General features: G+C 37.4%; 1 protein-coding gene across 3 annotated transcripts in view; it reads right to left on the reverse strand.

Annotated features, from left to right (window-relative positions):
• TDRD9 (tudor domain containing 9) overlaps window positions 1–13,259 on the reverse strand; it is a 67,655-nt gene that overhangs the window by 13,167 nt on the left and 41,229 nt on the right. For all 3 annotated transcript variants that reach the window (XR_005701531.1, XM_040068629.2, XM_040068627.2), the window contains exons 13-24: window positions 12,999–13,103; window positions 11,180–11,277; window positions 10,696–10,827; window positions 9,946–10,108; window positions 9,800–9,863; window positions 9,265–9,328; window positions 7,736–7,780; window positions 6,610–6,663; window positions 4,930–5,046; window positions 4,003–4,110; window positions 1,993–2,093; window positions 1,174–1,347 (exon numbers count right to left, since the gene is read on the reverse strand). Coding sequence is in view for 2 of the 3 variants with exons in the window: in XM_040068629.2 (XP_039924563.1) it covers window positions 1,174–1,347; window positions 1,993–2,093; window positions 4,003–4,110; window positions 4,930–5,046; window positions 6,610–6,663; window positions 7,736–7,780; window positions 9,265–9,328; window positions 9,800–9,863; window positions 9,946–10,108; window positions 10,696–10,827; window positions 11,180–11,277; window positions 12,999–13,103 (1,225 nt within the window). In the remaining variant the exon portion in view is untranslated. The remainder of the gene's footprint in view (window positions 1–1,173; window positions 1,348–1,992; window positions 2,094–4,002; window positions 4,111–4,929; window positions 5,047–6,609; window positions 6,664–7,735; window positions 7,781–9,264; window positions 9,329–9,799; window positions 9,864–9,945; window positions 10,109–10,695; window positions 10,828–11,179; window positions 11,278–12,998; window positions 13,104–13,259) is intronic.

Here is a 13,259-nt window from a genome sequence, read left to right on the forward strand (position 1 = left end):
TTATGTATTTAGTGACTTTTATTTAGAAATACATAAATTCAATTAGAACAGAAAATGACCACACAGAACCAAATTACTACAGAGTAACTGTTTTAACTGCAATATAGCCAAACACAGAAAGATAAATTCCAGGACACAACTCTGCCATCACTTCATTAGAAGCTGAAAAAATTAAGGTTAAATAGTGAAGCTTTTCGATATGGCATTTTCTTCTAAGCTTATTTTTAAAAAACAGAGTATACAAAAACACAAACATAAATTCAGCAGATTTTACAGAGAAATTTTAGAGTGTATATGTATAGATACAAAAATATTCGCTTTATTTGACAAAAGATAAGAACTTTAAAATTAAGTCTTTCAGACTAGGAGACTTGAGTTCCTCAAGAACCCATTTTAACAAAGATTGTAAGTGCTGCTTTGGGCAGTGTGAAGGTGCTAAAATATTTTATTAAAAGCTAAGTACAATCAACTGGAAGTAAAATACTCACCTGTACTTTAACCTTCTTAGTTCATTCCTGCCTTCCTATTCTAGATTTCTTATTTTAAAATAGTGAAATGGCTGCAGCCTAATCAGGAGCTAGGCAGAATGCCATTTTCTCAGGTTGCTCGTATGACCTGAAGCTCAGAATCACAGCATACAGTAACAGTGAAACAGATATGCCAGAGTTTCTGGGCAAAAGCAGGTGTGGACCAAAGGGACTCAATACATCGCATTTTCTCAGCTTTATTTCCTATTATATTGTTACACCTCATGTCCTTATGTTTCCCCACAGTTTCTTTTGTTAAGCTCTGTCTCTCTCCCTTGGTTTTTTTGTCCCCAAATGCCACTCCTTGTTTATTTTGGTCATTGCAATCCCCACACTGTCTCTATCATGAACGGAAATAACTGTATGCATCCATATTTTTGTATGCCAAAGAAAAATGGAATAGAACTTTAGCAGGGGGGAAGACAACTGTATACTTGGAATTCTTTTGAACAGCAAAATACCTTCAATTATAAAGAAATATTTAAAACGATCATATTCTTTCTCACCCTGCAAAAACATTCTGCTTAGACAAAGTTTATATCTGTTTTTTGAATCTAACATTTTTTCTGTGCTGACACTTCCAAGGAAATTCCCACCAAATCCAGCAAACTTCATTTCACTACAAAGATGCACATTTTACAATTACCTTAGAAATTCCAAACCTGCAGCTGCTGCACCTTGCACTTGTCTTGTGATATCCTCTGGATAATGAACACACAGCTCAAAAGGAATTTTCAGCTGTGACATCTTGACTGCCAGGTACACTTCAGGAAGAACCTTAAAGACCTCCTTTGGATTACGGGAGAACTCCACAAAAGCCCTGTTTACAAAAAAAAAAACAAGAAAGAAAATAATTTTCTCCCTGCCTTTCTCTTAGGAGGCCAGCAAACAGTAAAAGGTGGGCTCCTTACAGGCTCTGCCTGCTGCTTTTATGAACCTTAAAACTTCAATTATTGTGATGGTGATAAGAAAACTTTCTAATATTGTCACCAGCACATGCCAAATTTAATGCAAATAAGATGTGAAAATATATGTGAATAAGGAAGGCATTAAAGGTTGGAAAAGGACTAAGAAGGGTTACACGAATTCAACACTGGGCAGTCACAGGCTGAAATTATTCAGATTATCAGCTCAAAAAAGCCATCAGACTGTACAAATCACCTAAATTCAGCATAACAGACAGAAATAAGTACAGACAGACGAGTTGCAATTAAGGCCCACTGTTAGAGAACAGAAGAGACAAACAAGAAGGCTCTACTTCAGCCAGCTTATCTAATGTTATTCCTACCAATGTACATCAGACTTCAAAATCACCTTTTTAACTCTAACAGCACATTAAAAGTAAGTTACTGATTCCAAAGATAGACGAATTTAACGAAGTTTGTCAGCACATCACTGAAAAAGAAACTGATTACTGGATTTGTGACTGAGAACATAAGGCAGGATCGTTTATTTTTACACTCACCTTGATCCATTGTAGGAAATAGATTTTACCTGCCCACAATGTCTGAGCAGTGACTGCAACTGTTTATGGTATATATATCCATAGGAAGGAATGTTCTTCAGCTGTTAAGAAAAAGATGTTAAATTTGGATACATTCAATTGCTTTAACGTATTTTCAAGCTCACCTAAATAGTTAGCTTTCTTCTTCACCTGAGCTGCAATAATTATGTACAATCTGAACTCTAACAAATTCTGGAAGTGCTAGATGCTACAATACATTTAAGAATCTCAAAAGACAATAAAAAGCACCATTTTGCTGCTAACAATGCTCTACTACTTCAAACCAGTAGATAAACTAAAAATGAAGCAAATTAATTTGTAATTATATAAATTAATCTGATATTTGTTCCAAAAAGCTGTCTGGTGTCTCTTGATTTTGCTTGTAACAAAAAACCACTGGAATGCTATGATTCTTTTCCCACAATTGTGAACTATATCCTGTACAACGTGCACAGCCTAGGAAACTGAAGGACCTACAGCTGTGGCAAAACTATCACATACTGAATTACTGAGCTATGGTGGGACAACCTGCACAACTGGAAAGCTCTCCCGTGGATACACATCTCTTAGGGATGACAAAGAGCAATCTCTTGGTGTTCCTTGTGTAGAGGAGTAACTCCAGTGTAAGCTTTCACAACTATTAACAAGCAACTAAAGTCACATGTCCATTTCACTAACTTTTTCTTAGTACTATCTCCTAGGAGATCTTGATTTAATACAGAATCATGAACTCCTAATTAGCAAGTTCCAACTTTCAGACTTTGAACTGTTTTTCAGTGCCTATGCAACCGTCTACTCTTTTCTTTGGTTCTTACAACTTCAGACAGGAGAGAACAGATTACTTTTTCACAATGTTCCTATGCCTCAAGTTACAGCAATAATACCAGCTGCTGGTCAAAACCATGGTCTGGGTTAGACTGCAGAAACTGCCTCAAGGGAAGGTAATTTAGAGACACCAGACAGTGGGAGGTTTAATTGTCTTTTTGATCTTCAGCACACTATTAGGAGCAGCAGATGGCTCTAAGAACCTCTCCAAGTGAGAGCTTGAGGAATTTGCAGCATTTGTGCCAAAAATGATCATTTACACTGATGATGACACGGCAGCTACATTTTCCAAGGTAACAAGAAGTTGATACATGAGCAGATCAAGAGTTAAATACATTCAAAGTAGCTCTTTAAATCTACCAATCTAATATTAATCATGCTGCTGTGACAAGACTAGTCTTTATTCCACAAGACTGAGTCTAGTGTGAAATTTTGCTTCAATACCCTTAAATAGTATGGAGCACAAAAAAATCCCTTATCAACAAGATTTTCTCTCCTTTTCATCTATTTTCTCTCGTGCCAGCCTATTCCTTGAGGCTCGTTGGTAGATTTGGTTTCTTTAAGCACAGGTCATGGCTGTTTTACAGTGCTATGTCTAGTTCAGATACACCAAACATTTATTTAGTTTAGACTGTACAATTCTGCAAAATCAACACAGCCATTTTAAACTTCACACATGCAATCAGCTGAAAGGCAATTTTAGAAGATTAAAAAACCCAGTGCCAACACTTGAGTAACCTTAAAGCAACAAGCACCTATGCCATGCACTAACAAGCAGGAGACTACAGAAAAAGTAACACTGAAGTTGCAACACTACATTAACTTAAGAACTCAGTAAAAAGCACCCTTGATAGTCCTGCTCTATTTTTCCCAAATGCTTTTTAGTTTGATGAAAGTTGTTTGCCTGTGCAGGACTAGCAATCAAATGCATAGAGGAGTTCTTAGGAATTCTTCTAAAATTGCCCACCTGCACAATGTTTATTTTATTGTAAGACAAGAAGGTGGGACAGACTTCACCAAGCGAGGATCAGAGTAGGTAATTGTTTCTGTCCTTGCCCAAGCAGAACAGAACTTGAAAACACCACCCAAACACTTCATATTTCCCTTACTTGATTCTTAATTAAGTCATTCACCTTCTTAACATACCATTACAGTGGTTTTTGGATCCTTGCCATCAAGTTCTTTCATGGCAATTTCTTCATGACACTTTCCAAAAGTACAGTAGTTTGGATAGAAAGCACCAGCTATTACCACCTAAAATTAAGAAAATATTTTGTGAAACATAGCAGATTACATTCAGTTTCTCGAAATGAGAACATATAGAGACACCAATAGATCTCCATATGAATATGTTTTCCTTTCTCTGTTCAGGAATTATCAGAACTGGAGACTAAACCCAAATACACACTAATTCTTAAAAACATTTTTTTGTGAAAAGAGCTCAATTTCTGGAACAATTCTACAATGTTTTGATGCTTTTGTATGCAGACTTGCTCTATTCTATTGGTTGAAAATCACAGTTGTTCGTTCTGATTTCAAGAGCCTGAATCTAAATGAATTCATATAAAATAGCTACAGGTAAATTGTTCTGTTTTCAGGCTATATCTTAAAATGTTTAATAATTCAATTCCAAGAAGGTCACTGCTTACACAGTTACACCAACTGCCACTGAAATGATAAACTGGTCTGTGAAAATAAAATCACTGCTAATCAGTCCAAATAAGACAAGTAATTTAATTGGAAATTAGACAAAGTTAAAATAGCTGAAAGACACAAAACTCCCTCCACCCCTCCCCACTAAATGACCAAGCCAGAGTTCAAAGAAAACTCCTCAAACAAGGGATAATATAATTTTCAATTAACTAACATTAGTCACCCTGCTACACTGCCAATACACTGCTAATGAAAAAATTGCTTTTTTTCCTACCCAAAATTGCAACATCCACAGAGAATTTTGGAAAATGAGTGTAATACTAGTTCATCAGTATTGTGAATTGAAAATTATGAAAACTGATATGAAAATTCAGCTGTAATTTTTGTAAATAGCATCCCTTTATGACAGTAAAGCATTACCTGCAAGATGAAGCGTTGTTTGCACACGTATTCCTGGTCCACAGCAGATGGCTGAGCTTTAACATGCATGTTAAATGCACTGACTCTCCTTTTCAAGTTGTGAAATAACTCTTCCACCTGAAATTTGATCTCTAAATTACATTTAAAATGGCTCAAACCCAGCCACAAACTGAAATAAAATCTGTTCGTTAAAGTCTGAAATAATCGGGCAAATTCCCTTTTTAGGTGATTGGTATGCATTTCACCAATATCCTGCTCAGCACGTCTATGTTGGAAAATAATTTCAGTACTGTGACTCAAGCAGTTTTCCCAAAAACTCCTTACAAAGAACAACTCTGTAGTCACAAAGCATATCATGCATATATGATACAGAACAAAATTAGGAGAAGGACTGAAATAACCTTTTACAAGATGATATTATCTGTTTAAAACATTCCAGCCTTGTAAATTAGGAGGTAAAAATCTTGCTGACAACCTGGAATTGTGCACCCAACTGCAGCAGTGACCATGCTGCACCCTCAGTTTAGCAGGCAACTCTGATTACTGTGAGAGAGATCACCTTATGCCCTCCAGCAGAACATATTAAGCTTTCCATCTTCAGCATTTCCAAGAAGCTCCCACAAGCGACCACTGGTCCTCCAACCACACAGTGAATGCCTTCACTGTCCCAAATGATTCTGGAGCAAATGTACAAAGCACTGGCCACACAAACAACGTTTCTGTAGCTGCATTTCCCTTTCCTTTCTGCTGCTGGCAGTTTTAGCACAGTAGCAGAACAACAACCAGTGCCAGAAAGGAACCCCTGCGACTGACTCAGTTCTGCAAACTCACTTCCACACAAGGGACCATGAAATTAGGATCTTTATGTGCAGCAAATAAAAGCCCCCCAATCTTACTAAGTGTTAAGTGAAGGGGACCATTCTACACTCCTTACATATTATGTCATGCACAAACTCTTCCAGCATTATCTGAAACTGAGCCAAGAGAAGCTGCCATTTGAAATTGATCATTCCACTGTTCAGTCATAAAAATTTGCTTTTCTCTCTTTTTTTTTGTTGTTATCACATACCCAAGTCACAAAACTATTGTTATTTCTTATCCAGATAGTTGCTCACTATCAAATTCTATTTTATCTTCCTGTGCTTTTTGGACACAGGCCCCGCTTGAACTGGTGAAATAATGGCCAAGGCCATTCTGCTAAACAATTACTCAGGAATTTTACTTATTTTCCCCTCAATGTATCAAATTAAGCTTGAAGCCCATTGTGATGCTGAATTTTCATTAATTGCTGCAGTAATGTTAGCAACAAAGCCCCACAAATTGTCAAGTCCAGGCCTCACTATGTAACTCCATTTGCTTAGAGTCTTCCCAAGCAGAAGACAGACGTTATAGAACAGACAGCAGTCACACAGCCAGTGATCTGAGGAACCTACAAAACTAGGAAATAAAACTACATGTTTCTTAAAGATATTTTTAATATGTTAAACTGTTAATAATTTAACCACTTTGTCTATCTTAACAAAAGGAAAACTCCCTTCATCTACATTCATGCTCCATTTTAAGAAACTATACACCTGTATGTATTGATACACAGTAGTTTACCCAAGATCTTAACATTTAGAGAGAATGAGGAAAGCTAAATCTTTCTGCTTATAAAAACTACTATCTATTTAATCTTACCTCTTTTATCTTGTTTATATGAACAAAATTAGAACGACCCCACTCAAGCTCTTCCTGAAAAAGAAAGTCAGAATTTTTTTCTACGGCTAGTAAACGTAAGGAAAAATTTCTTCACTGAAAACATTGCAACTGACTGCCCAGAGAAGTGGTGGAGTCACCATCCGTGGATTTGTTCAAAAGGTGTGTGGCTGTGGCACTTGGGGATGTGGTTTAGTCCTGGACACTGAAGTGCTGGGTTAATAGGTGGACTTGAGGATCTTGGAGGTCTTCAAAAAGCAATGTTTTCAGTGAGGACATTTTTCCTAATTCCAATTTAAACCTCTCCTGGTGCAACCTGAGGCCATTTTCTCTGCTTCTACAACTTGGGAGAAGGGGCCAACCCCCAACTCAACAGAACCTCTTTTCAGACAGCAGCAGGGCAGTAAGGTCTCCCGTGAGCCCCCTTTTCTCCAGACTAAAAAAATCCCAGCTCCCTGCTGATACAAGCCAGGATGCCACGGACTTCTTGGCAATCCGGGAAGACTCTTAAAAGAACATCAGAACTTCCTTCTCTGAATGCACACCTTTATCAGACAGATTCTGGCCATCCTGGCTACTTGTAACTCAGTGTATGGTTCGCACTGGTGATCATAAAAGATACTACACTCTGAAAGAACAGGGGAAATAAAAAAGGTTTTATCTTGTACACACTAAGGAAGGACTGGAGGCAGTTACTGGGGGCGTGCTACTGGTTTTTGTGACTGATGCACTTTAGCATCTTCCATCTTTCAGGGGTTTCTGAAGGGGCAGAAATCTGTGTGTTTAAAAAAACTGAGTTACTTATGCGCAATAAAAGTATTTCTTTCAACAACAGGTCAATTTCCCTTTTTAGGCTGGATTTCAAACCCTCTGGTCACAGTTGATTCATCTGTGAAAGAGACTAACATAGGGATTGTCTTCAAATAACTGCACTGGATTCAAATGCTCATCTTCTCTCAAAACCTACCCTTATTTATGAAAAGTCATAATTATTATAAATAAACATTGCTAGCAAAACATCCCCATTTTTCATATTTACTATGAAAATAAAATACTGCAGCATTTAAGTCACCAACCCTGAACAGAGAAGAAAGAAAGTTTAACTAACCATAGGATTTCTCAGCTTTCCTCTTTCTTTGCAGGCCTGCCATGCCTAAGAAAAAAATGGTGCAGTATTCAGACACAAAATGTAGTGCTTTAGTAATAATTATTACAAATATTAATGTGACATTTAAAACTATAAACTTTTTGTTTCATATCAACACTGAAGGTAATTTTTTAACAACAGGCTGTCTACCTGGCTTTATGAGAGGAAATGGATGGAGTGTTAAAGCACATGCAAACATTCATAAATTATCAGAATAATCTGGATGCTTTAATTTGATGCTGCAATAGAGCAGATTACTTTCAAAACCTTTTTTTATTTTTCCTTCACACATTGGGACAAAAGGAAGTGAAGTGACTGATTCAGGTAAATTCTGATGCAAATGGCCCCCAGAAAATAGGGCTGGAAGAGAAATTAAAATACCCAGCATATTAATGGAAACAACTTCATTATTAGGCAGCTTATGACAGATGTTGCAGACTCCATTTCTAGTTTGACAGCAAGTCACCGCATAATACAATATTCCAGTTTACAGGGGACACTGACTACAAGCAAGGTTGAACAGCCAGATCAGCTATTTCCCTATCTTGATAGCAAAGAAGGAATCTAACCTGAACCGAGTCTGGAAACAAACTTTCCTAAACTTACTTGTTCTTTTCTAATACTCAAACATTCAAAACAAAGCTTTCACACGACTCATAGAGAGTTACTTCACTCAAAGCTCTGTCTGAATGTTCGTGTTTGTTCTTCAGGACAACGTACTGGCTTATAGAAATAGCATCTTCAGATGAACACGTGATAATTACTAGGTGACTCAAGGGAAATATACAACAGGGTAAGAAGAATTCAGAAAACATTATTTTTGAGCCTCAGGATTAGTGGATACATCTGCCATACATGCTCATGTGTGCTTCACAGAATTCTGACAGCGGAGTAGAAAAAAACAAATCAGTTTTGACTGAAGGGCAACATGTTTTTAAAAAATTAATACATTAAAACAGCAGCTGAAGATTTTGGACTCTCCAGAAGATTACAGAAATGCACCAGAGCATGCATAAAAGAATTGCTGGATTTTGAATAGCAAGTTCCTCTAGCAGAAGCTTTAGTTGTGCTATACCAGCTCTGCCTCTACCTGGAGGAACTGACCCCTGTCCATGGTACTGAGCCACCAAACAGACAAGAGTAACAAAAAATGCCATTTGCACAAAACCACCACAAATCCAATGCTAAAAAGCCTGGAGAAAGGTCACTAAACTCATTCTTTACTAGAATTTACCAATCCAAACTGTTCTTGGTTAAAAACGATCTCCAAACATCACCACATCTGTGGCATTTTATTTTTGGCTATTAGAGATAATTGGAACTTTAGACAGTTGGACAAAGACTGCAAAAAAGATCAGTATGTAGTTATCAGTAATGTGAAGTTTTTAGCAACTGCAAAGCAAAAATGCTGCACTGATCCTATAAAGGTAAGAATCTCCATCCTGGTCTATCAGATTTCACAGTAATTTAAGCTGGAACAAACAACTTACCCTAAACGTATTCAGAATTGCAATACAGTCACTCCTACTATTCCCAGCAAAAAACATTTTTTTCCTGTCAATATGAACAAAAACTATGAGCAACAATATTTTTTTCAACTACTGCATGTATTACACAGCTCAGTAACACCCTCCATGTCTTTAATAAACATGATCAATACACTTATTGCAATTACTTGCTCTTATTCCCATCTCCTCACTGAAGGAAATGCACTGTATGAGCAGAATTATAAGAAGTAATTGTCCTTGCTATTTAAAGAGCCATTTTAATAGACACTTCCACATGAGAAAGGCAAAGCTGAAGAATCAGGAGCTCCTTGTGCTCAGGAGATGTGAGTTAGCTCAGTGATTTATGTTCCCAAAATAAACAGATTCCAGTAACAGCTGCCTGGAAAAGCTTCTGTTTGCACTGCTTGGCACTTTAACAGAAAATCAGACTCATGCCACAGAAAATTATACTGAGCAATCAACTTTGCCCTCTGCTCCCAAATATAATTAGGAAGTTATAAAACATCTGGGGTACTACCTGTACGCATCAACATGCTTTTTGAAAGGTACTGCAAAAAAATTCCGCAACGACAGTGCTGCAGCTACAACAAAAACAGATCAAAATGAAAACCTGCAAATCACTGGTTTTACAGAAATGTTCTCACATGTTCTTCTTTCAGTTACCTATAATCAGGCATTCCTCTAAGCAACCAAAGACATGCCCAAGGACTATCAACTTTCCAAGATGCAGGTCCACTGGCAACTCTGTCAATACCATTCCTAAGAAAGTCAGCTCACCATCATGCAGGTTTTCTTCTGTTTGCACGCAGGCTGTAAGTGCTCCAAGCTAGAGAAATTAAAATGTATTCACTTGTAAAAGCTGACTAAGTAAACCTAAGACAAGTTTTAAAGCCAGGTGCTTTTGAAACCAAAGCTACTACATATACTGGATATAAAAGCAAGCTACAAATGATGCAAATACTATTTCTTATGCACTTTGGAGAAGAAAAAAGGTTGATGCAATAAAGAGACTTCCTTATCAACTCTATAATTGAAAATCAAAATCACCATCCTCCTTGTACAGGTGAGAAGGGTATCTCAGGCTGACCTCTATAAATCATATGGTTTAAGAGTGCGACAGAGTTTGTTATTTTTTGTCTATTTCTCTGTTCTTTCTCACCATAGATGCTAGTCCTCAAAGAGTATCATTACTCCCTGCTGAAATTACCATCTTGTTTTAAAGAAATTTTAAAAACTACAGAAATTATGCTTAAAAGGATGGTAATCCATCAACAGACCAAGGTGTGAAAGACTCTCTAGACACAGTTCATATCTGAGGCTCCAGTTAAGGCTACTACTACCTTAAATAAAAAGAAAACCACTTCTGCGGTGCATTCCTACATTGCTCAATTTTAACATTAAAAGGAAGCCTACCTCTTTCAGGTGAACTATTGTACGTTCAATGTCACCTACACTGGGTGGAGAAAGAGCTGTTGCCAGCAAGGCTTTTGGTTCCCCTATATCAAGCTTCTTTAATTTTAAGACTGTCGCTCCCAATGGAGAATGCTGAAGGGAAGACAAGATTATTGTTACTCTCCCCTCGTGGGAAGTGTGACAGAGTGTTTTATATGAACAAGTAAGTTTACAATTCAGCAAAATCTGAAATCAATTGTGTGCAACTAGGGTTCTTTTGAGTAGATTGCTTATTTCTAATCCACACCGATTTTACTGCTATAATGTATCTCCTATAAGGAATCTATGTGGAATGATCTTTGTCATCTAGTTACCAAGTTAAATTCTAGTCATTGCTATTAGTTATTAGTAACTATTCCTATTGTCTTCAGAGAAAGTAATCAAAGCTTCTCTGCTATGACTATATGTATTAAAGAAAACCTAATCCTAAACCCAAAAGCCTTACCAGCATTTCAGGTTCTGACTTCTCTGGAATACAGCCTGCCCAGAAGTCCTTGCTTATGAGCCTGTAACAATAGCCTTTGGAAACACGTCCAGCACGACCTTCACATAAAAGAACCAATCACCAGTTTGTGAAGTGCACAACTTTTTTCCAGACAAACATCCATCTACAAACCCTCTGGGCAGCTGAGCAGTACACGACAGCTGATGCTGCAGGGTGAGCAGTGCTCTGCTCTCTCGCAGCAGACAGGCCCAGCGGACACAAAAGGGTAGGACAAAAAAATTTTGCTTTCATAGGAGCAGTAACTAACAAAAGAATTACGTAAGTATTTCACTCAAATACCTCTTTCACATAACTGCCCCCAAATCAACAGCCATTTTTCTCAGTTGAACAGGCATTTCCTATTTGCCTCTAGAGCTAGAAAATCATCTTCAAAATAAACAACTTTTAAGATACAATGATAAAACAGCAAAACATCTTTATGATCTACTATTTACAGAATAAACAGAATGCTTCCGAAGTCTATCTTCACAAATCCAAACACCATGCACTTCAACCAACTAAAGGGTTCTCTCCTCTCTGTGGGATGCTCCACTCGACAATCAGGCCACATATTTAAGTCACGTGCACAACAAGCCCAAGTCTCCTACACAAAATGCTACTTCTGCTGGTTGTACATTGGCTGGCTGTTGTGACCCATGCTGACCCTGAACCAAATGGAAATAAATCTGTACACTGGGGTTCAGGGGTTCCAAGTGAGGTCTTGAAAGGGGGTGGCTACAGTGGTGGCTTCTGTGAGAAGCTGATGGAAACTTCCCCCATATCTGACAGTGCAAGAGTGTGAGGAAGCAGCAGCAGCAGAGAGAAAGTGTGATGAACTGACCACAATCCCCATTTTCCATCCCCACATACCACTAGGGAGGAGAAGGTAGAGAAACTGGGAACGAGTCCAAGCCTGGGAAGGAGTCGGGGGAAGCTGTTTAACATTTCGCTTTATTTCTCATTACCCAAGACTGATTTGTTTGGTAATAAAATTAAACTGATTTACCCAAGCTGAGCCTGTTTTGCCTGTGATGAAAATTGCTAAGTGATATCCCTGTCTTCATCTCAAACCCTGAGCCTTCTGTCACCATTTTTCTTCCCATCCAGTTGAGGAGAGGGGAGTGACAGAGCAGCTTTGGTGGGCACCTGACATCCAGCTGTAATTGTAAAGACCTCATAATACTTTAAAATTACAGTATTTTTTAGATCTGAAGATGTTGCTGCTGTTGATTTATATAGTACTATTTTTGACTGAAACTAAAATGATTTTGATATTTAAGAGGACCATCTTACGAGAAGAGCCAGTAGGGAAATCTTATTTATCCTTGTGCTATGAACACTGCTGTAAACTAGAAACACTGCTGTGGATATTTCAACTCATTAGGAGATACATATACACGTGAAAGTTTCTTCTACTGCTGAAACTCACCAGCAGCTCATAAATACCTATCAGTACCTATCTCCCCTTTTCAAAAATGGCCCGTGACAAAAAAAAAAAAAAAAATTGCTATTAAAAAACCAAAGAATCCATGGTCTGTGAATTATAACACTTTTCAGTAAGACACAAAACACTCCTCTGCAAATATACTTGAGCAAAAAAACCTGCATTCACACATAGTTGTTTAATCCCATTTTTATACCCTGACATGGTAAAGACTTATCAAGTACTAATGGCCAAAATAATTTGTTCTTTTTACTACTAATACAAGAAAAAGGAAAAAATAATTGTTCATAAAGGTCAGCTTCTAAAATTCCTTTGTGTTACCTACTGTCATCTTACCTTTTCTTTGATTACAGTTTGTCTTGGATGCCCAGCAAAGCATCAAATTTTGGTAATTAGTTTCCTTATCGCAAAACACAATTTTCGTTAAGCAGAAATCTATCACTGCAAGTAAGAAAAAAAAAAATTCTCATGGCAGTGGAAAGAAATACACAAGAATAACCTCTACTATCAGAAAAGTAAAGAATAAATAACTTAAACAGCAATAAAAAGAACATCAGATTTATAAATAACCAGACCCAGGATATTCTGAATAGTAAT

Source organism: Hirundo rustica, chromosome 6, assembly GCF_015227805.2.
Source record: "Hirundo rustica isolate bHirRus1 chromosome 6, bHirRus1.pri.v3, whole genome shotgun sequence".
NCBI classification, from domain to species: domain Eukaryota; kingdom Metazoa; phylum Chordata; class Aves; order Passeriformes; family Hirundinidae; genus Hirundo; species Hirundo rustica.